The sequence below is a fragment of the Colossoma macropomum genome, unplaced genomic scaffold (genome assembly GCF_904425465.1).
Source record: "Colossoma macropomum unplaced genomic scaffold, Colossoma_macropomum, whole genome shotgun sequence".
NCBI lineage: Eukaryota > Metazoa > Chordata > Actinopteri > Characiformes > Serrasalmidae > Colossoma > Colossoma macropomum.
The window spans coordinates 60,210,701-60,227,694 of NW_023494792.1; the positions used below are offsets into that span (position 1 = coordinate 60,210,701).

Genomic DNA, 16,994 nt, shown 5'->3' on the forward strand with positions numbered 1-16,994 from the left:
CCGGAACATGGATTAATAACACTTGATCTGAGACTCACTTAATATCCAGTGTTTGTTTCTTTTTTTCTTAATAAAAATTACAATCGCTTACAAAAAATACTGCATCAAAGACAAACCGTGCTAGAGCTGCTCGTCTGCTGTTCAGAACTTAGAGGCTGTGCTGTCAGATTCCCTTCACACACACTCACCTTGTAGTACTGGGAGCTTTGCTGCTTTTTATTCCTGAAATCATCTGCAGGCAAAACGAATTGAGATGCATTCAGACTCGAGAGGACGCAAAGCATTAGTGCTGATACTCTGCAGTGAAAAGCAAACGTTATGTAGGTTCACTGACAACTGAGCACTTGTGTAATCACAACAGTGTGCGCGTTACCCCTCTCTGTGTGGGAGCCGAAAGACCTCTCGTTCTGCATGAGGGTCTCTCGGAGCTCCATCAGCTCAGCGTGCTCTTTAGTGTACGTCCTCCTCAAGTTCTCCACGTGCTGAATCATCACCTCCACCGCTTTCCCCATGCGACTCTCCTACACAGCGCCCAGAATGAGTAACACACACACACACACACACACACACACACACACACACACACACACACACACACACACACAGGCTGCATGAGTAATCCACGTGTGGAACACAGGAACATTGTTGCTGAGGAACAGCACGATTCTGACATTATCAGATAGCATTTATCAGGACATTATTTATATATATTAAATTCCTTACAAAGCTTCTTATGGTGATTTAGGTGTGCTGGAAATTTCTGCTTCACACAACTATGCAAATGAGAGCATTCATCCGGTTTTTCGCATTTGTAGTAGTTGCGAATACTGTAGTTACCGAGCTGTACGCCTGCGTTTGCTTTGAGACTGGCACTATAGCAGCGTGGTTAACTCACTCATGGGAGACGTCACAGTCACAGCAATTTGATGCGTTCTATTATCACAGCATGACAGTGTGTTCATTGAGGACACACAATAGCGATAAAAATACGATAAATCGTACAGCCCTATTTCAAAATACACATTTCTGAGTACATCACAGGTATCAGTACTTTTAGAAGGACTGCACTCTTCATAAATACACATTTGAAGCAATTATAGACAGCTTATAAACAACCAGCAGGAGCATAGCTACTGCAGAAACTAAGTAGCTTATTACTTCTTTCATTTTCGGCCAAAAATAAAATAAAAAAAAAAATAAAATATTTATTTATTTATTTGTTTGTTTGTATGTATGTAAACCTCGTATCTCCATTTTTGTCGTTTGTCAGTTTTTGACATAATTTGAAAGTACCTGTTGTCCTTTAAACTGTGTGTACATTTCATGGTGAATGGACCAAAAGAAATGGCCCAAAATTATTCAGAAAGATGTCTGGTTCCATTGACTTACATTAAAGTAAAATATGTTTTCTCCTTCTACTGTAAAGTTTTTGGAGATGCGAGGTTTTAATCCGACAACAGCGAGATTATATATACCTATACATATATAGATATGCACATATATATATATATATATACACACATTTAATTTTTTTATACACACATTATTTTTATAATAATATATAGTCGCTGTCCAAAGAAAAAACATGCATGTTAAGCAAGTGCATTCAGAGCATTTCTACTGATCCATTCATTCTACTGATCCATTCACACAACGTAGTGCATGCTTTTGGGATGCTTAAGGATGCACGATCGGAATCAGACAAGATCGGAATCTGCAAATGTTTGCTCAAAATATGAAGCAGCAAATCCACCAAATTAAGTTTAATTTAGTTTTTCTGTTTCAATTTATAATGTAAATAAGATGAGGCAGGTCAGAGCGCTGGCGCTGTATTTGAATGCTGCTGCTACATGTGAACCAAAATAGCCTAATTTTACATAACATGCCATTATGCAAAACAGCCAGCTGCCTCTGCCTGCTTCAATTTAGCACTTTGTTATTTAAATAGATAGCTTAAAAGTAAATAGGCAACTTGAAAAAAATTAAATGCCAGTTTGGCCCATTAAAGAGCAAATTATATTATTTATATTGCAAAGTTGGCCAATAAAAAGTACTAGAAATGTATGTGTGTGTTAATGTAGCACAAAATCTGAGTTTTGGATTTAAAAAAAGTAGCCAACTGCATTTTGGCTGTAAAGAAATCAGTATCGGACATAAACAGTTTAGGACCCTACAAATAACAGTTTGTCTTGCTTTTGCATTTAAAACAAGTTTACTCTATAAATCTAATAAGCTTAAATCTCTAAAGATGGATCACGGATTGATATTGCACAGCTACAACAGCTAAATCAGACCGTTTGCAAAATTCTGACAAGTCCCGCCTCCCTTACTGTTGCTACGCCCCTCATATTCTCAAATCTGTCTACCTGGCAGCCCCCAAGAGAGTCCGGCAGCAGACATGCACTCTCAGCCAGATGCACTCTCAGCCCCGGTGACATCACGTGCACATGCACTCTCTGCCACAATGGCAGGAGCAGCAATACGGCACGGTAACTTTTGGCTGCTGCTGCTTAGCAACATCACTTAATCCGTTTTTCATCCATAACACGGTTAGAGGATTACATTTAATACACCTCCCTGTTGAAAAACCCATAGAACCCATTAAAAGTGTCTGTTGATTCCTGGTGGTTTTCAGTATTCGCTAGTGGTATTCTGTGTTTTCCTGATGGGTTGATATCACAGTGTAAAGGATTCTGATCGTTTAATCAGGTGTTTTGACTGATTCCACATACACTTGATTGTTTTCTAATGGCCTCTAACGGCAACCATTAAGCCAATTCCCGTTAGGAAGCAAAACCATCAGGTTTTATTCCTGACGGCCCTGAAAACACAATGTTGAGATGTAATTCCTCAGAATGTTATGACAACGTTGTCCGACAGCTTTCTAGGAGGTTGTGACGACGTTGACGAGACAGCAGAAGTAAATCAGTACTACGTTGACTGTACGTTGTCACAACCTCCTAGAATCCTTAATGAGCTCTATTTTAATCAATATTACAGTTTTTGATAACCGGCTCTGATCGACTTCAGCTTGGCTTTCATGAGTTTCAGTAGCCTTTTTGTTTTTTAGGCGAATAAACCCGGCATTCATCTTTTATCGCCGTGGTAGGTTTCATTTTGGAAGTTTCCATATTTAACTACCTTATTATCAGTATGACAACGTTAATATACATTCAGTGTATCTCTTGTTACCCAGTAGTTCGTGGTTCAATGTTTTTGCTCATAAAACCAACAAAAACACTGTCGTGGCAGAGCAGCACTGACGTCATCAATGGGCTGGCGGTGCATGTCAGGCTGAGAGTGCACGTCTGCAGCCAGACCCTACATAGAATTTGTGCCAACGGGCTACAAAGTTTGGAAGAACAAAAGACAACCTAGAAGCTCACAGAGGAGAACATCTGAGAATAATTTATTATTCAAAAGAAAAAAAAAATATGATGTTCACTTTAGACACGTTCAAGAACGGACAAAATACGAATGTAGGCCAATTTAGAGGGATGGTTATGATTGGCTGAGAGGCGCTTCCATCATTATTTTGCAAATGGTCAACATCTGGAAACTGTTTACGTTAATCAAACCAGGGACATCGTTGAGCCACTGGACATTAGAGGCATTTTTACTGACTAATGAGGATGTTTTAGTGACGGAAGCTACCCCTTCAGATGAGCTTACGCTAAAGCTAAGACTAGGTCTAAGAAAACTGAACATTCTACGGCAATGTTATACATCATTATACATGATATTACAATGAGTTTTAGCAACTACAGCAAAATACATTACGTTTAATTTATCTCAAAGCCTGTTAAAGACATTGAGCTGTAAGTTTGGTCTTCCACAGAGTTTAATCCAAACCTTTAGCTTCAGGAATAAAAAAAAAATGAAGAAGCAGCTCCACCCTCCAGAAGGTCAGTATGAATTCCATGTTCCTCTGTAACACCTATTCACCATTTCTCAGCCCTGTAACTCTGACTAATTTACTGCCGCCGCCGTTCTCACTGCAAGTTTGTTCTGAGGAGTTCCGTCAGTCGACAGAGGAAGTAGTGTTTAGAGATGGTTGTGATTGGCTAAGAGGCACTTTCATCATTACTTTGCAAATGGTCAACATCTGGAAACTATGCTTACATTAAATCAAACCAGGGAAATCACTTAGCCACCGGACATTAGAGGCATTTTTTTAATGACTAATGAGGATGTTTTAGAGACGAAAGCTACACGTTCAGATAAGCTAACGCTAAAGCTAACACTAGATCTCATAACATTCTTCTGCAATATTATATATTCACTATTTCTTAGCCGTGTAATTCTGACTAATTTACTGTCGTTGCCGTTCTCACTGCAAGTTTGTTCTGAGGAGGTTTGTCAGCTTTTCCTTCACTTGACAGTAGAAATAGTGTTTAGAGATGGTTGTGATTGGCTGAGAGCAGCTCCCATCATTATCTGGCAAATGCTTAATTATTGTAAACATAATTAGCAGGTGCTCTTATTTAGCGCAAATTACATACTGGTATGTGCAAAATATTAGGAGTCTTGCCCAAGGACTCTAATTGGTGTATGGGGTGGTGGTCCATTATTCTATCCATTTGATAGAAGTGACCAAGTGACCACACGTCAGTGCATGCACAAGCACAGTATAGGACACCTTTTTGGAAAACAGGCCACCAGTGTCATGCACCTCTAATTAAAATACGGGAATCTGATCTGTAGACCACAAGTATGGTCGTTTCTTATTGGACCCACTACACTGGAGCACCAGGTAAGCATACAGACCTGGTGGATGGCGCCCAGCATTTCAGAGCGGCTGGAAACTCTGGTCATGGACTGGATGAGGATGTCCAGGTTCTTCTGCAGCCGCTGGATGATCTCCATAGACTGGTTATCGTCCTCACACAAGGGGATCAGAGCCTGGGTGCACAACACAGCAAGCAAAACCCTCCATGATCTATTTATAATCACTGTAGCACATGATCAGCACCCTCGACCACAGCTTTCTAACCCCTCACTGGAGCAGGTGCCTAAACCAGATTAACCATTAACTGCTGTAGACCTTTGAGGAAGTCATTTTCATGCAGCTATGAAGGGATTTCCCCATCCTGGTGGTTAGATCAGGTGATGTGGTATTAATGAGTACCCTTTAACTTCAGTGGAGAAAGCAGGGAAAGCCTCCGAACAAAGTCAAAGCCAAATGTTTTGTACTATCCTGATGCAAACTACAAATGCAAATCAATACAATTAATGTAGTCCATGTAGTTCAGTATATGTAGCGTATTACACTGCAGTTAACTTTAAGGCCAACACTGTATAATTATCTTGAAAATCTTGCAAATTTGGGCAAATTAGGCGATTTACAGCACTTTTCTACTTTTCTGCCAATGAAGATGCATAAAAGGTGCATTTTCCAATGCAAAAACAGGAATGATTTGGCATAACTACACACAGCACTGTGCAAAAGTCAGAGATCATTAAGTAGAAGTTATTCATTTTTCAGGAAATACTTCTGAGGAGATTAGATACAAGATAACCCACTTGCACAAGGAAGGAGAAAGTCAAAGTGAAAAACAGGAGCTTCCGAAATTCGAGTTCAAAAAATGGTTGAAAGATGGAGAAAATGGGGCTCCTGACAACCATACAAGACCTGCTAGACCACCAAAACTCCCCCGACAGATAAACACCATTTAAAGCTCTTCCTGGGTTGCTGTCAAGAAGACATTACTGAGGCAAAATATTGTCGCTGTCCAAAGAAAAACATGTATCTCCATTTTTGTTGATTTTTATTTTTCTACAGTATTTGAACTCAGCTGCTGCCCTTTATATCTTGTGAAAATTTCATGATGATTGGACTAATAGAAATACTCTACAATGACTTGAAATAAAACCCTTTTTACATTAACTTACATCAATAGTTAAGACGTTTTTGCCCTCTGCGGTAAAACTACTCTTTTTTTTTTTTTGGACGGCGACGATATAACATTTGCAAACCAAACAAAGAAGCTGCTGGTGTTCACAAAACAACGACCTGAGTCCAGACCTCAACATCACTGGATGGATTACTTGGATGGTAAGAAGTCGAAAATGCAAAACCAGCTTCCAGGACTGAACTTCAGAAGTGTGGAAAAACTATCCTGTAGAAACTGAAAGTGAGTCTCCTGAAAAGAATGAAAGCTGTAATAAATGTTAAGAGTGGACGCACTAAATACTGAAAATTCTGAGTCTCTGGTCATCTCAAGGCTTGACTCCTGCAACTCGCTCTTGGCTGGTCTCCCTATGCGGCCATCAAGCCTCTGCAACTCATCCAGAATGCAGCAGCACGGCTCGTCTTCAATCTTCCTAAGTTCAGTCACGTCACTCCACTGCTGCGCTCCCTTCCCTTCCCGTAGCTGCATCAGATTTAAAACCCTGATGCCTACAAAGCCAAAAACGGACCAGCCCCTCCCTCCCTGATGGCAATGGTCAAAACTCGAACTGTACCTCGAGCCCTTCGAGCTTCGAGTACAGCTCGGCTCGACCCGCCATCCTTCAAGACGCGTGGAAGACAAGCAGCAAGACTTTTCTCTGCCCTGGAGTCCGGGTGTTGGAACGAACTCCTACTGGCTGTCCGAACAGCAGAGTCTCTTGCGGCCTTCAAACACAGACTAAAGACCGTCTCTTTATACGGCACTTAAATGAGCACTGAGTTGCTTAAGCACCTATAGAAACGTATTATAATGCGCTGTGTTTAATTCTGTTTTTTTTTTTTAGGTATCAACATTGGACCTTTGTTTCTAGCAGTCTCTGAGCTCAGGACCGGCTTTCTCTCTAACCTGTTTGTAACTAGCAAAGATACTTTCTCTGAGTGACGACTGACTTCTGCACAGTCCACTATATTAGTGAAAACTCTGCGTATAGAGTTCTTAGTTTACATAAAAAATGTACGCGAAATTTGAACATTTCCAAAACACACTGCTGGCCAACTACAGAACACACACCTGAAGGAGACCCTGGCAGCTGGACACTTCCCTGCGGACGTTCTCCTCAGCCAGGTCTCGTGAGCGCTCCTCCAGCCGAAGCCTCTTCTCCAGAGTGAACATGTCACACTTGTAGCCCAGAGCCAGTCGGTGGAACTCCGTCTGGTACAGAAGCCAAGACAAGAAGGCCGACAACACAATCAGCAGACAAGAAACCTGTAATATAGCCTGCAGCTGTATGAACCTCTGGCCAAATAACACCCTATTAACCACAACTAAAGTAAACAACCTCTGCAGCAAACTATTTTAGAAAATAACCTACTTTAAATTTGATTTACGTTTAAAGACAGATAGATAGATAGACAGATAGATAGATAGATAGACGGACAGATAGACAGATAGGCAGATAGTTAGACAGATAGAAGCACTGCACAATAAACTTTTATTATGGATGGATGGATCAATAGAGAGACGGATCGATAGACAGACGGACAGATAGACACATAAAAACTGACAGAGATACATAGACATAGTTATCTGGGTGGATGGCCAAGTAGATGGATAAACAAACAGATACGTAGAGACAGACAGACATACAGACAATAAAAGTTCTGCACAATAAACTAAAGGTAGGTAGGTAGATAGACAGACAGACAGACAGAAGGCATACAGACAGACAGACAGACAGACAGGCATACAGACAGATAGACAGATAGACAGATAGATAGATAAATCCCAGAGGGAAAGTCGTCTATTACAGCAGTACAAAGTACACTAAAGGGCAAAACGAGAGTAAAAGTATTGCTGTATGGTATTATACAGATGCATACATTGAAGAAGATATATAATATACTAAAACAACTAAAACAACAGAAATATGTGGCCCCAAGCACAAAAGGTATTCCACTAAATACCAGCAAATTCTGGAAACACAGTCAGTCATGAAACCGAAGCTAAAAAGAGAGACTTCTGCAACAGCGACTTTAAAATCCACCATGAACTACTTCAAGAAATGCAAGCTGAAGCTTTTGGAAAGGCCCTCACCATCCGCTAGCTTGAACATCATTTACCTCTTGTGTGGTGTTGATGTGTGTGTTACTCAGTGGTCTGCTGGACCCACCACATTATTGATTTTAAATCAATACAGTCAAAATAATTTATGTAAAAATACCAGATGTTTAAAATATCACAAGTGTCCAGCGTAGGGTTCTCCTTTAGCAGCTGTAGCCAATCAGCAGCCTGTCCATGTTGTCCACCCTCACACACACACACACACACACACACACACTAACAGCAGGCCATGTAGGAGGAGAACAGAGTGAAGGACACAGCACCTCCACACTTTTACTCCCCGCGGGTTCACCCAACACCACATGTGTAATATAAATGTGTGGGGGGTGAACAGAGTGAAGACACTGAAAATGGGTTATTTTATATGTTCTTCACAGAAAATGACTAAAGGCCAAGAATCTGAGGTTGAAATAATAATAAATCACATCAATTTTTCTTTTGGTAAACATTAAAAATGGGTCACACAGACCTGAACACCACACAAGGGTTAAATTCTGTGGTTAGATCTTCAACATGCTGTGCATACAGCAATGTCACAAAAACAAGCATTCTGCAAGAAACAGTGGGTGAAAATTCCTAAAACAAGAACAGAAAGACTCTTCGCCGGGTACAAAAGCGATTGCAAGCCATATCTGCCTAAGAGGGTGTTACTAAGTATTGATTTACTAAGTACAAGCTTTTTCACATATCACAATTACTATTTTATCCATTTAAGCTAATCACATATAAAGTAACTGTGCATGAATATTGACAGAAATTATTTTTTTTGTTAAACAGTTTAGAAGTTGCATTTGCTTCTTTTCACTTCAAAAAACAAACAAACAAACAAACAAGCAAAAATGCAATTTGACCAGGAGTGCATACAACTGTAAATGTGTTACACGCACATATCGCTGCTGTCGGAAGAAAACCTCGTATCTCCATTTTTGGTGTTTTTCAGCTTTTGACATAATTTATAGTTATCTTTTACATTGTATGTAAATTTCATGATGAATGGACTATAAGAAATGGACCAAAATGGCTTGGAAAAAAGTCTGGTTCCATTGACTTACGTTAAAAGTAAAGTAGGTTTTTTCCTTCTCCTGTAAAGTTACCATTTTTGAGATATGAGGTTTTCTTCCGACAACAGTGATATGTAGGTTCATAAATAAAGAATTACACTTTAACGCACTCACCTCGATCTCTTTGTCACTTTGAGACAGGCTGCATGGGAAGATATTTAAACACAGAAGAATGAGAAGTTATAAGACACATATATATGATTATAAATAAAAAATTGAAAAAGATATTTAACCCAACATTCAAATGATGATAACCTGTTGTGATCATCTTTGGTTGAATCGCTGGCATCTTCAGAAATGACAGACACGTCACCTAAGAGTGAGAATGCGCACACACAAAAAAAAAAATAAACAAACCACTAAGAACGAAAGGTTTCGGCCACGATCGCTAACGTGACTGACAGTGAATGAAAGCTTATGGTGACCTGATTTGCATAATGCTGGGTAATCCCTAGCAGCTTTCTCTTGTGATGAACATCATCAGCAACGGGGAACGTTTTCTTTTAGTCTGTGGTTTGTTTACCTTCTTTCTCTGTGGTCACTGAAGCTTCGCTGTCTTCCTGGGCTTTCTGCTCTTCTATGGCCTCCATGCTGCGAGACATCTCCTGAGAAAATAAATAAACAAACAAACAAACAAACAAACAAACAGGTCTCTATTAGACCTTGCGGTTAAATGTTTATTTAGCCTCTCTCGGACGCACCGGAGATCTTTCAATAATAACAAAATACTTGTAAGTGAAACGAAAGTAACCCGAGCCGCATGACAGAAAAAAAACTAGATTTTTGCCATCACCATAAATTCTCACAATCACACAAAAATCGCTCACCAGGTCTCTCTTGAACCTGCTTCGGAGAGTCAGGGAGTCCTTTTTGGAGCTTAAAGGAGGAGGGCTGCCCCTGGTGGAATCTGAAGGTGGGTGCTCCTTCGCTTGGCCGGCAGCTGCTGTGCAGTCAGAATTTGCTGCAGTATCTGGCTCCTCACTGCCCGCCTTGACCTTACCACCTAATAGTGGAGGAGGTGGAGAAGTAAAGAGGGAGGAAAACACAAGAACCCAAGGCAAACGTCAGAGGTTAGGTTCCCCTGCCACAGAGCTGGCACGAAGCAAAAGCGTGCATCCTCTCCTCTTACCTGCTGTGACCTCCTCAGCCGAGGCCACCTGCTGACCCGCTTCTGGCATTGCTTCCTCTTCCTCTGCTACGGGCAGCAGACACCTCCTGAGTGCAGAGAGACAGACTCGCCATTATCAGATCGAGGGAATCGCACATAAAATTACACGAATGCCTGGAATGCAAACTTCCAGTCACTACATGCTGAACAGAACCCCTTCCGTTTCAGGAAAGGAAAAAAATGGGGGTATGCCTGATGTCCAGTGATGCACAGTATTCAAATATTAGTAATGAGAGAAGGGCGCCTTACCTGTCTACGGCTGCAGGCAGGTCACAAGGCTGCTCCTGTGTCAGTTTCTACGAGAGGGAAGTAACGCAGCATAAATGACCTGGTGACACAGTAAGCAACAAACGCACACGCGCGCGCACGCGGCTCCGTACCTGTCCCATGGCATGAGCGCTGAAAAGCGAAGCTATGCTCTGCTGAGCACAGAGAGCGAGGAGGCTCCAAGTGCTCATTTCTTACATAACGCGCAAGAGAGCCATGCGGCTGGTTAAGGGTGAGAGAGAATGAGTGAGAGAACGAGGCAGAGACAGAAGGAAGCAGGCAGAGAGAGTGAGTGGGCGAGCAAGAGAGATAGATGGATATATAGATAGAGAGACAGAAAGAGGAAAAGAAGCAGAGAGACAGACAGGTAGATGGACGCCGATGGACATAGAGAAGCAGACAGACAGCATTAGCTAGATAGACAATAGATAGATAGGTAGATAGATAGATAGATAGATAGATAGATAGATAGATAGACACAGAGAAGCAGGTAGACAGTTAGAGACAGGGATATCGATACAGATAAGCCGACAGACAGACAGGCAGGCAGACAAAGAGACAGATGGACACCTACATAGATTAAGCAGATAGACAAAGACAATGAGACAGACAGACCAACAGACAGGCCAACAGACAGACACCAGTGTAGTTAAGCAGACAGCCAGGCAAACAGACAAACATACAGGCAGACACTGAAATAGATGAGCAGACAGACAGAAAAAGAAAAGACAGAGGGACAGACAGATAGACACCTACATAGATAAGCAGATAGACTAAGACAATGAGATAGACAGACAGACCGACAGACAGACCGACTGACAGATAGAAAGTAATGTAGTTAAGTAGACAGACAGACAGACAGACAGACAGAGCCAGACATAGCTATATAAATAAGCAGACAGACAGAAAAAGACTGACACAGACAGATAGACAGACACAAATGTAGATAAGCAGATATATAAGCAGACAGACAGAAACACACACTGTATCTTGTCCGCCTGCTTCTTTACAGAGACAGCAATATCGATAAGCAGACAGGTAAACAGATACACATATAGAGAGACAGACCAACAGAGAGACAGACAGACAAAGAGGTGCTTGTCCTGGCAGTTTTGAGTTGTGGGGGCAGAATTCACCACACAAAAAGCTACAGATTCCCAAAACACGTCAGACAGCAACACAGACAATTCATGCTTAGCACACATGCACACATATATACACTCACACACGCTGCACGTAAAGTCCACTGTATTCAGGGTTTCTTATAATAACTCTAATGAAACAATATCTTAATACTGGAATGTTGCTGCTCTTCAGAACACCAGGGCTTCAGAAACAGCTAGAAAACAGCAATTATAAACAAATATTACTATTATCAATTTTGGCTGTCGTTAGAATGAGAACAGACCATAGAACATAATTTGGGTCTGAAAGGGTTAAATGTTTGGACGCTATGTGACACTGCTGGTAAACACTGGACAATAGTCTGTGTTATCATATTCAACCAAATTCCAGAGGGACTTAAATTCCAACACACTAAGGCAAAAAAATGTTACTTAAAATTCTCTTAAAAGCTTTAATAGTTAAAAAATAAATAGACAATCATTGGTTTGATACTGGAAATTCCAGCTGATGAGCTAATGGAAACTGGCATTATGCTACCAGAGGAAATTTGATGATCAAGGTTATTTACACAGGAATTAAAAACAGTTTCTGGATTCAACACTGCTGTATTTAGTTTGGCCATGGACGGATGGCATGTTCATGATTTCATGACTGTTTACGATGCTTTACTGACTTTGTCACATTAACACACGCAAGTAAAACGAGTATCCCAAATCAGTTTAAACATCTTGCATGCTATATTTTATTGTCCCCATGATGAGATGTGTTAGTCTAGACCAGCGGTTGGCAACGTATGGCTCTTTTACTGCCCTGTTGTGGCTCCACAGCAGAATTAGATTTGTAGGTAAAAATAAAAATAATCCTCCTTTACAGTAAAATAAAGCTCTGCTGATCGTTCAAAACAGTTTAACAATAAATGGTCTTAAACTCTGGAGTTAATGTAGAACTGCTATTTCACCCTTTAACCCTGAAGGTTGGCGTACAGACTGCTGGTCACCATAACGCAGACAAGACTCTTGCCCAGCTGGTAGCAACGAAACGGCAAAGAGAGAGATTTAAGATGAACATTGATGATTTGGAGACAAATGGACTTATTTGCATTTATAATCACTCCAGCTGGTTTCCTGATACGTTTAATCTGCAATGAGAAACTGACAAACACTGAAAAGTCGAGAAGCTGAAGTTGCTTCTCATTCACCAGCTTCTTGTTCGAATTTTCCCGTTCCACCTTAAATGATGCAGCAGTTACATTCTGGCCTCAGGCACCATTTAAGGTGGAACGGGAAAATTCGATCAAGAAGCTGGAGAATCAGAAACGACATCAGCCTCATAACAAATTTCTCGTTGAGAGACATTTTACAAGAAACTATTCCATTTTTGTGTAAAAGTTTCCTGCCGGAGATGCGAGAAAAGCGGCTATAGCTGAGCTAAAGCTTCAAGCAGAGCAAAGTCAGTTAAGTTTTTGTTTATGTTAATTTTTTTAGTCTACAGTAGGACATTAGCTAGCACACATTAAGACATTCTCAGCCAAGATGGTAAAATGTTATTTCAGTAAAATGGACATAAAATATTGTGGCTCCCAAGGTGGTTTGATTTTTGCTGAAAGGACAAACAGTTAGGTGGCCGACCCCTGGTCTAGAGCCTTGGACAACGGTAAGTGAATGTAGTTTTAGGAGCATAGTTCTACATTTACAGCACTTGGCTGAGGCTCTTATCCAAAGCCATTTACATTTTTATCATGTTACAGAGGTAGGCAAATGTAGCAATTAGGAGTCTTGCCCAAGGACTCTTATTGGTGCAACTGTGGTGCTCCAGCCTCGACAGGGAGTCTGAACTCCGATCTCCTCTATATGGGATGATGCTGTTATCCACTATGCTATTCAACCAGCCCTACCAGTGATAAAAAATAGACCATCTTGAAGACTAAGAAAGCAATGAATTTTGGCATCCCATTATTCTACCAAAGAATGAAAAAATTATAATTTTAAATTATATTATTATTACATTATAATTATTATTATTATTATTATTATTATTATTATTATTATTATTATCATTATTACTACAACTATATATTATAACAACAACAACAACAACAACAACGCATTAGTGCTGTGTGAGTAAAGGGTCATCTGGCTTGGAACTCTACAACAAAGCAGCCCTCCAGGATAAGGGCTGCTGACCACTGGACTAGAGGGCTGCATAAGAGCGTTAGGACATGTTTATCACCATGCATGCTGGTGCTTAACCTCCCAACAAGCCCAGAATGATCCAGCAGTTTTTCCTCCAGACGTTATATTGCAGTAAAAACAAGCGAATAAATCTATGTGGAACATCAAGGGAGACCAGTAAACCTTCTCTACCCAAAAAAAGTAAAGATTAAGTGGAGTTGTACTTTCACATTAATGCAAGAGAAAAGAAAAAAGGAGTGGGTGTTGATGGACAAGTTAATTCTTCTCTGTGCAAGAGCATCCCATGGAAACAAAGCAAAAAATAGCTGCAGGCTCCTCGCTCGTCGAAACATTCACTCCAGAGAGATCATAGCGAAGCCTGTGGACCTTAGTGGCCATCTCTTCTGCATTACATAAGAGGCGCTTAAATAAAACCACCCAGCCGAGGCGTGGGACTGGTCAACATTACCATAAAGAGGAAACGGTAGCAAGCTGCCTTCCTAAGAGAACGTAAAACACAGGAGAACAGAAGCTGTGAATCTGGCGGACCCTGATAGAGACTTATTTCTGCCACCAAACTACAGTGCATGTTGTTCAAACACTGCTTTATTGTGGTATTAGAACAAGTTCCCCAAATAGATCCTAATGCTGATAACGCCACACACAGAGCTCAGCATTAGCTAGTCTGCATGGCACTGAGGGAAAGCCAGATATGAGATCTTAATGAGCCAAATGAATTACTGCTAATGCTAACAAACACAGAGGGGAAAGAGAGAAACTTAATGACTAATTCAGACCTGGTCACAGGGCCGGCACTTACTAAAAGCAAAAACCGCAAGGCTTTAGCTTGGTTCTTAGGTCTAGAACAGTGGTTCTACGTTCACTGCATTCAGCTTACCCATAAATGACACCCCCACCCTCCCCCGGAAAACCTGCTACTGCTAGTCATTAGACATCAGTGTGCACTCAAACCACTCACAGAGAACTTATTAGCAGGACGTTTTAGGCAGAGAGCGAGAGAGAGAAAGAGAAGAGGAAAGAAAAGGGGGAAGAAAAAGAGAAGAGGAAGTAAAGAGAGAGAGAGTGAGAGAGAGGGGGAAGCAAGTGTCACTGAGAGTTGAACAAGTTCCCCCTCTTTGTTTCACACCAGCTCCACCAACTGACCTGCGAGTTGCTCATGCTGGCCGTGGCGTCCTGCTCTCCCTCAGGTCCTCTCTCAGTGACGGCTGTTTGCTGTGGGGACCTGGACAAGGACAAGACACCTTCCTCAATAAATGAAATAAACGAATAAAAACAAAAGGAGAAGCATACTTTTCTCACTCTTCTCTCGCTCGCTTTCTCGGCCAGGATGCAGCTGGGCTTGCGCGCTATTGAGAGTCAGTAAAGGCAGTGTGCTGTAACCGCCTCAGCAGCCTCAGCACACAGGTGCGTGGCGGCCATGCAAAGCGAGGTTTCAGCCACCAGTGATAACCCACTTAACAAGCCCAAGCAAAGAGAGCAAATGCAGCCAGGAAGGGGGAGAAAAAAAAAACACTACTTTGACTAGCAAATGAGAGGCTCAGGGTGTGACTGAGGCACTTCAAATGCGACCAGGCCGAAACGCTGATAGAGTCTCAGAATTGTCCAGCGCTTTATTGCACTGGTGTCAGGTCACTGGTGTTGATAAGTCAAAGTCAAGCATCTTGTATCAAAGGATGAGGCGCAGCTCTCACCTCTCAGGAGAAGAAACGGCTTCATCTGGTCCAGGCTGATCGCTCGTGGGAGGTACCATCTCCGAGGCCTTTGGGGGAGTGAGGTCAGTGGGCAGGCTCAGGTCCTGGGCTGAGGGCACCTGGTCTTGGGCCAGAGGAGTGGGAAGGACTTCCGCAAGCGTCAGATTTGGTTCACCTGCTTCAAAATGAGCAATATCAATATTACACTGACCAAAATTCATGTTTAGCAAACAATATACAGCACAGCCCTACTTGAGGACATTTAAACGAACATCTGGGTGAAAAATCAAATGTACACAATCTTCCACTTAGCCCAGATGTAGTGGACAACTCAAGACATGTTTGATGTCCAAACTTTGCTTCTTAAGTTCAGCGCTAGAGCTACGAGGCTAACATTTCTAGAAAACACAAGAAGTCAATAGTCACCCAAATCATTTTGGTAAATAACTCCCCAAAACTTCTTCCTAACCAGCACACAGTTCTTAATTAGGTATGCACAGTCTTGTTGATGTGGTTTAGGACACAGTATGACTTACTGGGCGCTATAAAATATAAACAAAACTTCATCATGAAACAAACACCATAGCCACTTTAGACAATAAGTGTTGTGTCAAATTCTGACTCCCCTGCAAAATCTGCCTCCCCCCTCGCTCACATGCACCTCACACTGGCTTATGGACCCTACAGACCATGTTACACTGTGTTCAACTACACAGTGAAGTTTAAGTTCATTTCTGCAGCTCACAGCAAGTCAGGCTGTGCTTTAAAGCAAATTTTTTTTCACTTAAAAAAGTTTATTTTTGGGAAATTGTCAACAGCCATGTTTGGGTGCCCACCTTGCAATGTGAGATGTGTTTCAGATGTGTGAGATGTGTTTCAGTGAACATAAAGTTGTTTTACACTACAAAATCAGGCTGAATAGCAGCAAATTAAGTGGAATGTTTTTACAGTAGTCGCTAAAACTGAAAAGTTGGGGTATATTTCATATCAAAAGGCAAAAAATTACCGAGTTTGTATCAGGATTTGTATAAATATTCTTTACCATTTGAAAACTTTATTTCTTTATTATTGTCAAGTCTATTTTTTTTAATCACTGATTTTTATGCCAAAGTACCATCAATGGGCCCCTGTCAGTATTGGCCTGAGGACCCCCAATGGTTACCCACTTGTAGTCCAGGGCCCGGTGGTTGGGAAACCCTGTCCTAATTGATAATGACCTAAATCAAGTCTGTACAACATTAATGAAGAGCTGGGTGTGGTCTGAGCATGGGTTTTTGGGATGCATTTGCAGAAAAGATTTGGGCGACTATTGACTTAGTGTTTGAGAGCATTGATAGCCTTGTAGCTCCAGCGCTAAACTAATAAAACTAAGAAAAGAATACGTTTGGATGGCTGATTGACTATATATGGGTCGGTTGTGTAAATCAGATTTTTCACCATTACCAGTACTAATGCGAACACTCATGTAAAGCCACATA

General features: G+C 41.3%; 1 protein-coding gene across 1 annotated transcript in view; it reads right to left on the reverse strand.

Moving 5' to 3' along the window:
• The window catches only part of LOC118812613 (lymphoid-restricted membrane protein), a 68,625-nt gene that overhangs the window by 11,465 nt on the left and 40,166 nt on the right, over positions 1-16,994 (reverse strand). Inside the window, exons 21-32 of the mRNA XM_036577712.1 lie at positions 15,517-15,691; positions 14,969-15,047; positions 10,491-10,537; positions 10,203-10,288; positions 9,901-10,076; positions 9,597-9,678; positions 9,329-9,386; positions 9,188-9,215; positions 6,963-7,103; positions 4,768-4,902; positions 374-521; positions 189-232 (exon numbers count right to left, since the gene is read on the reverse strand). Of these exons, the coding sequence (XP_036433605.1) occupies positions 189-232; positions 374-521; positions 4,768-4,902; positions 6,963-7,103; positions 9,188-9,215; positions 9,329-9,386; positions 9,597-9,678; positions 9,901-10,076; positions 10,203-10,288; positions 10,491-10,537; positions 14,969-15,047; positions 15,517-15,691 (1,199 nt within the window). The remainder of the gene's footprint in view (positions 1-188; positions 233-373; positions 522-4,767; positions 4,903-6,962; positions 7,104-9,187; positions 9,216-9,328; positions 9,387-9,596; positions 9,679-9,900; positions 10,077-10,202; positions 10,289-10,490; positions 10,538-14,968; positions 15,048-15,516; positions 15,692-16,994) is intronic.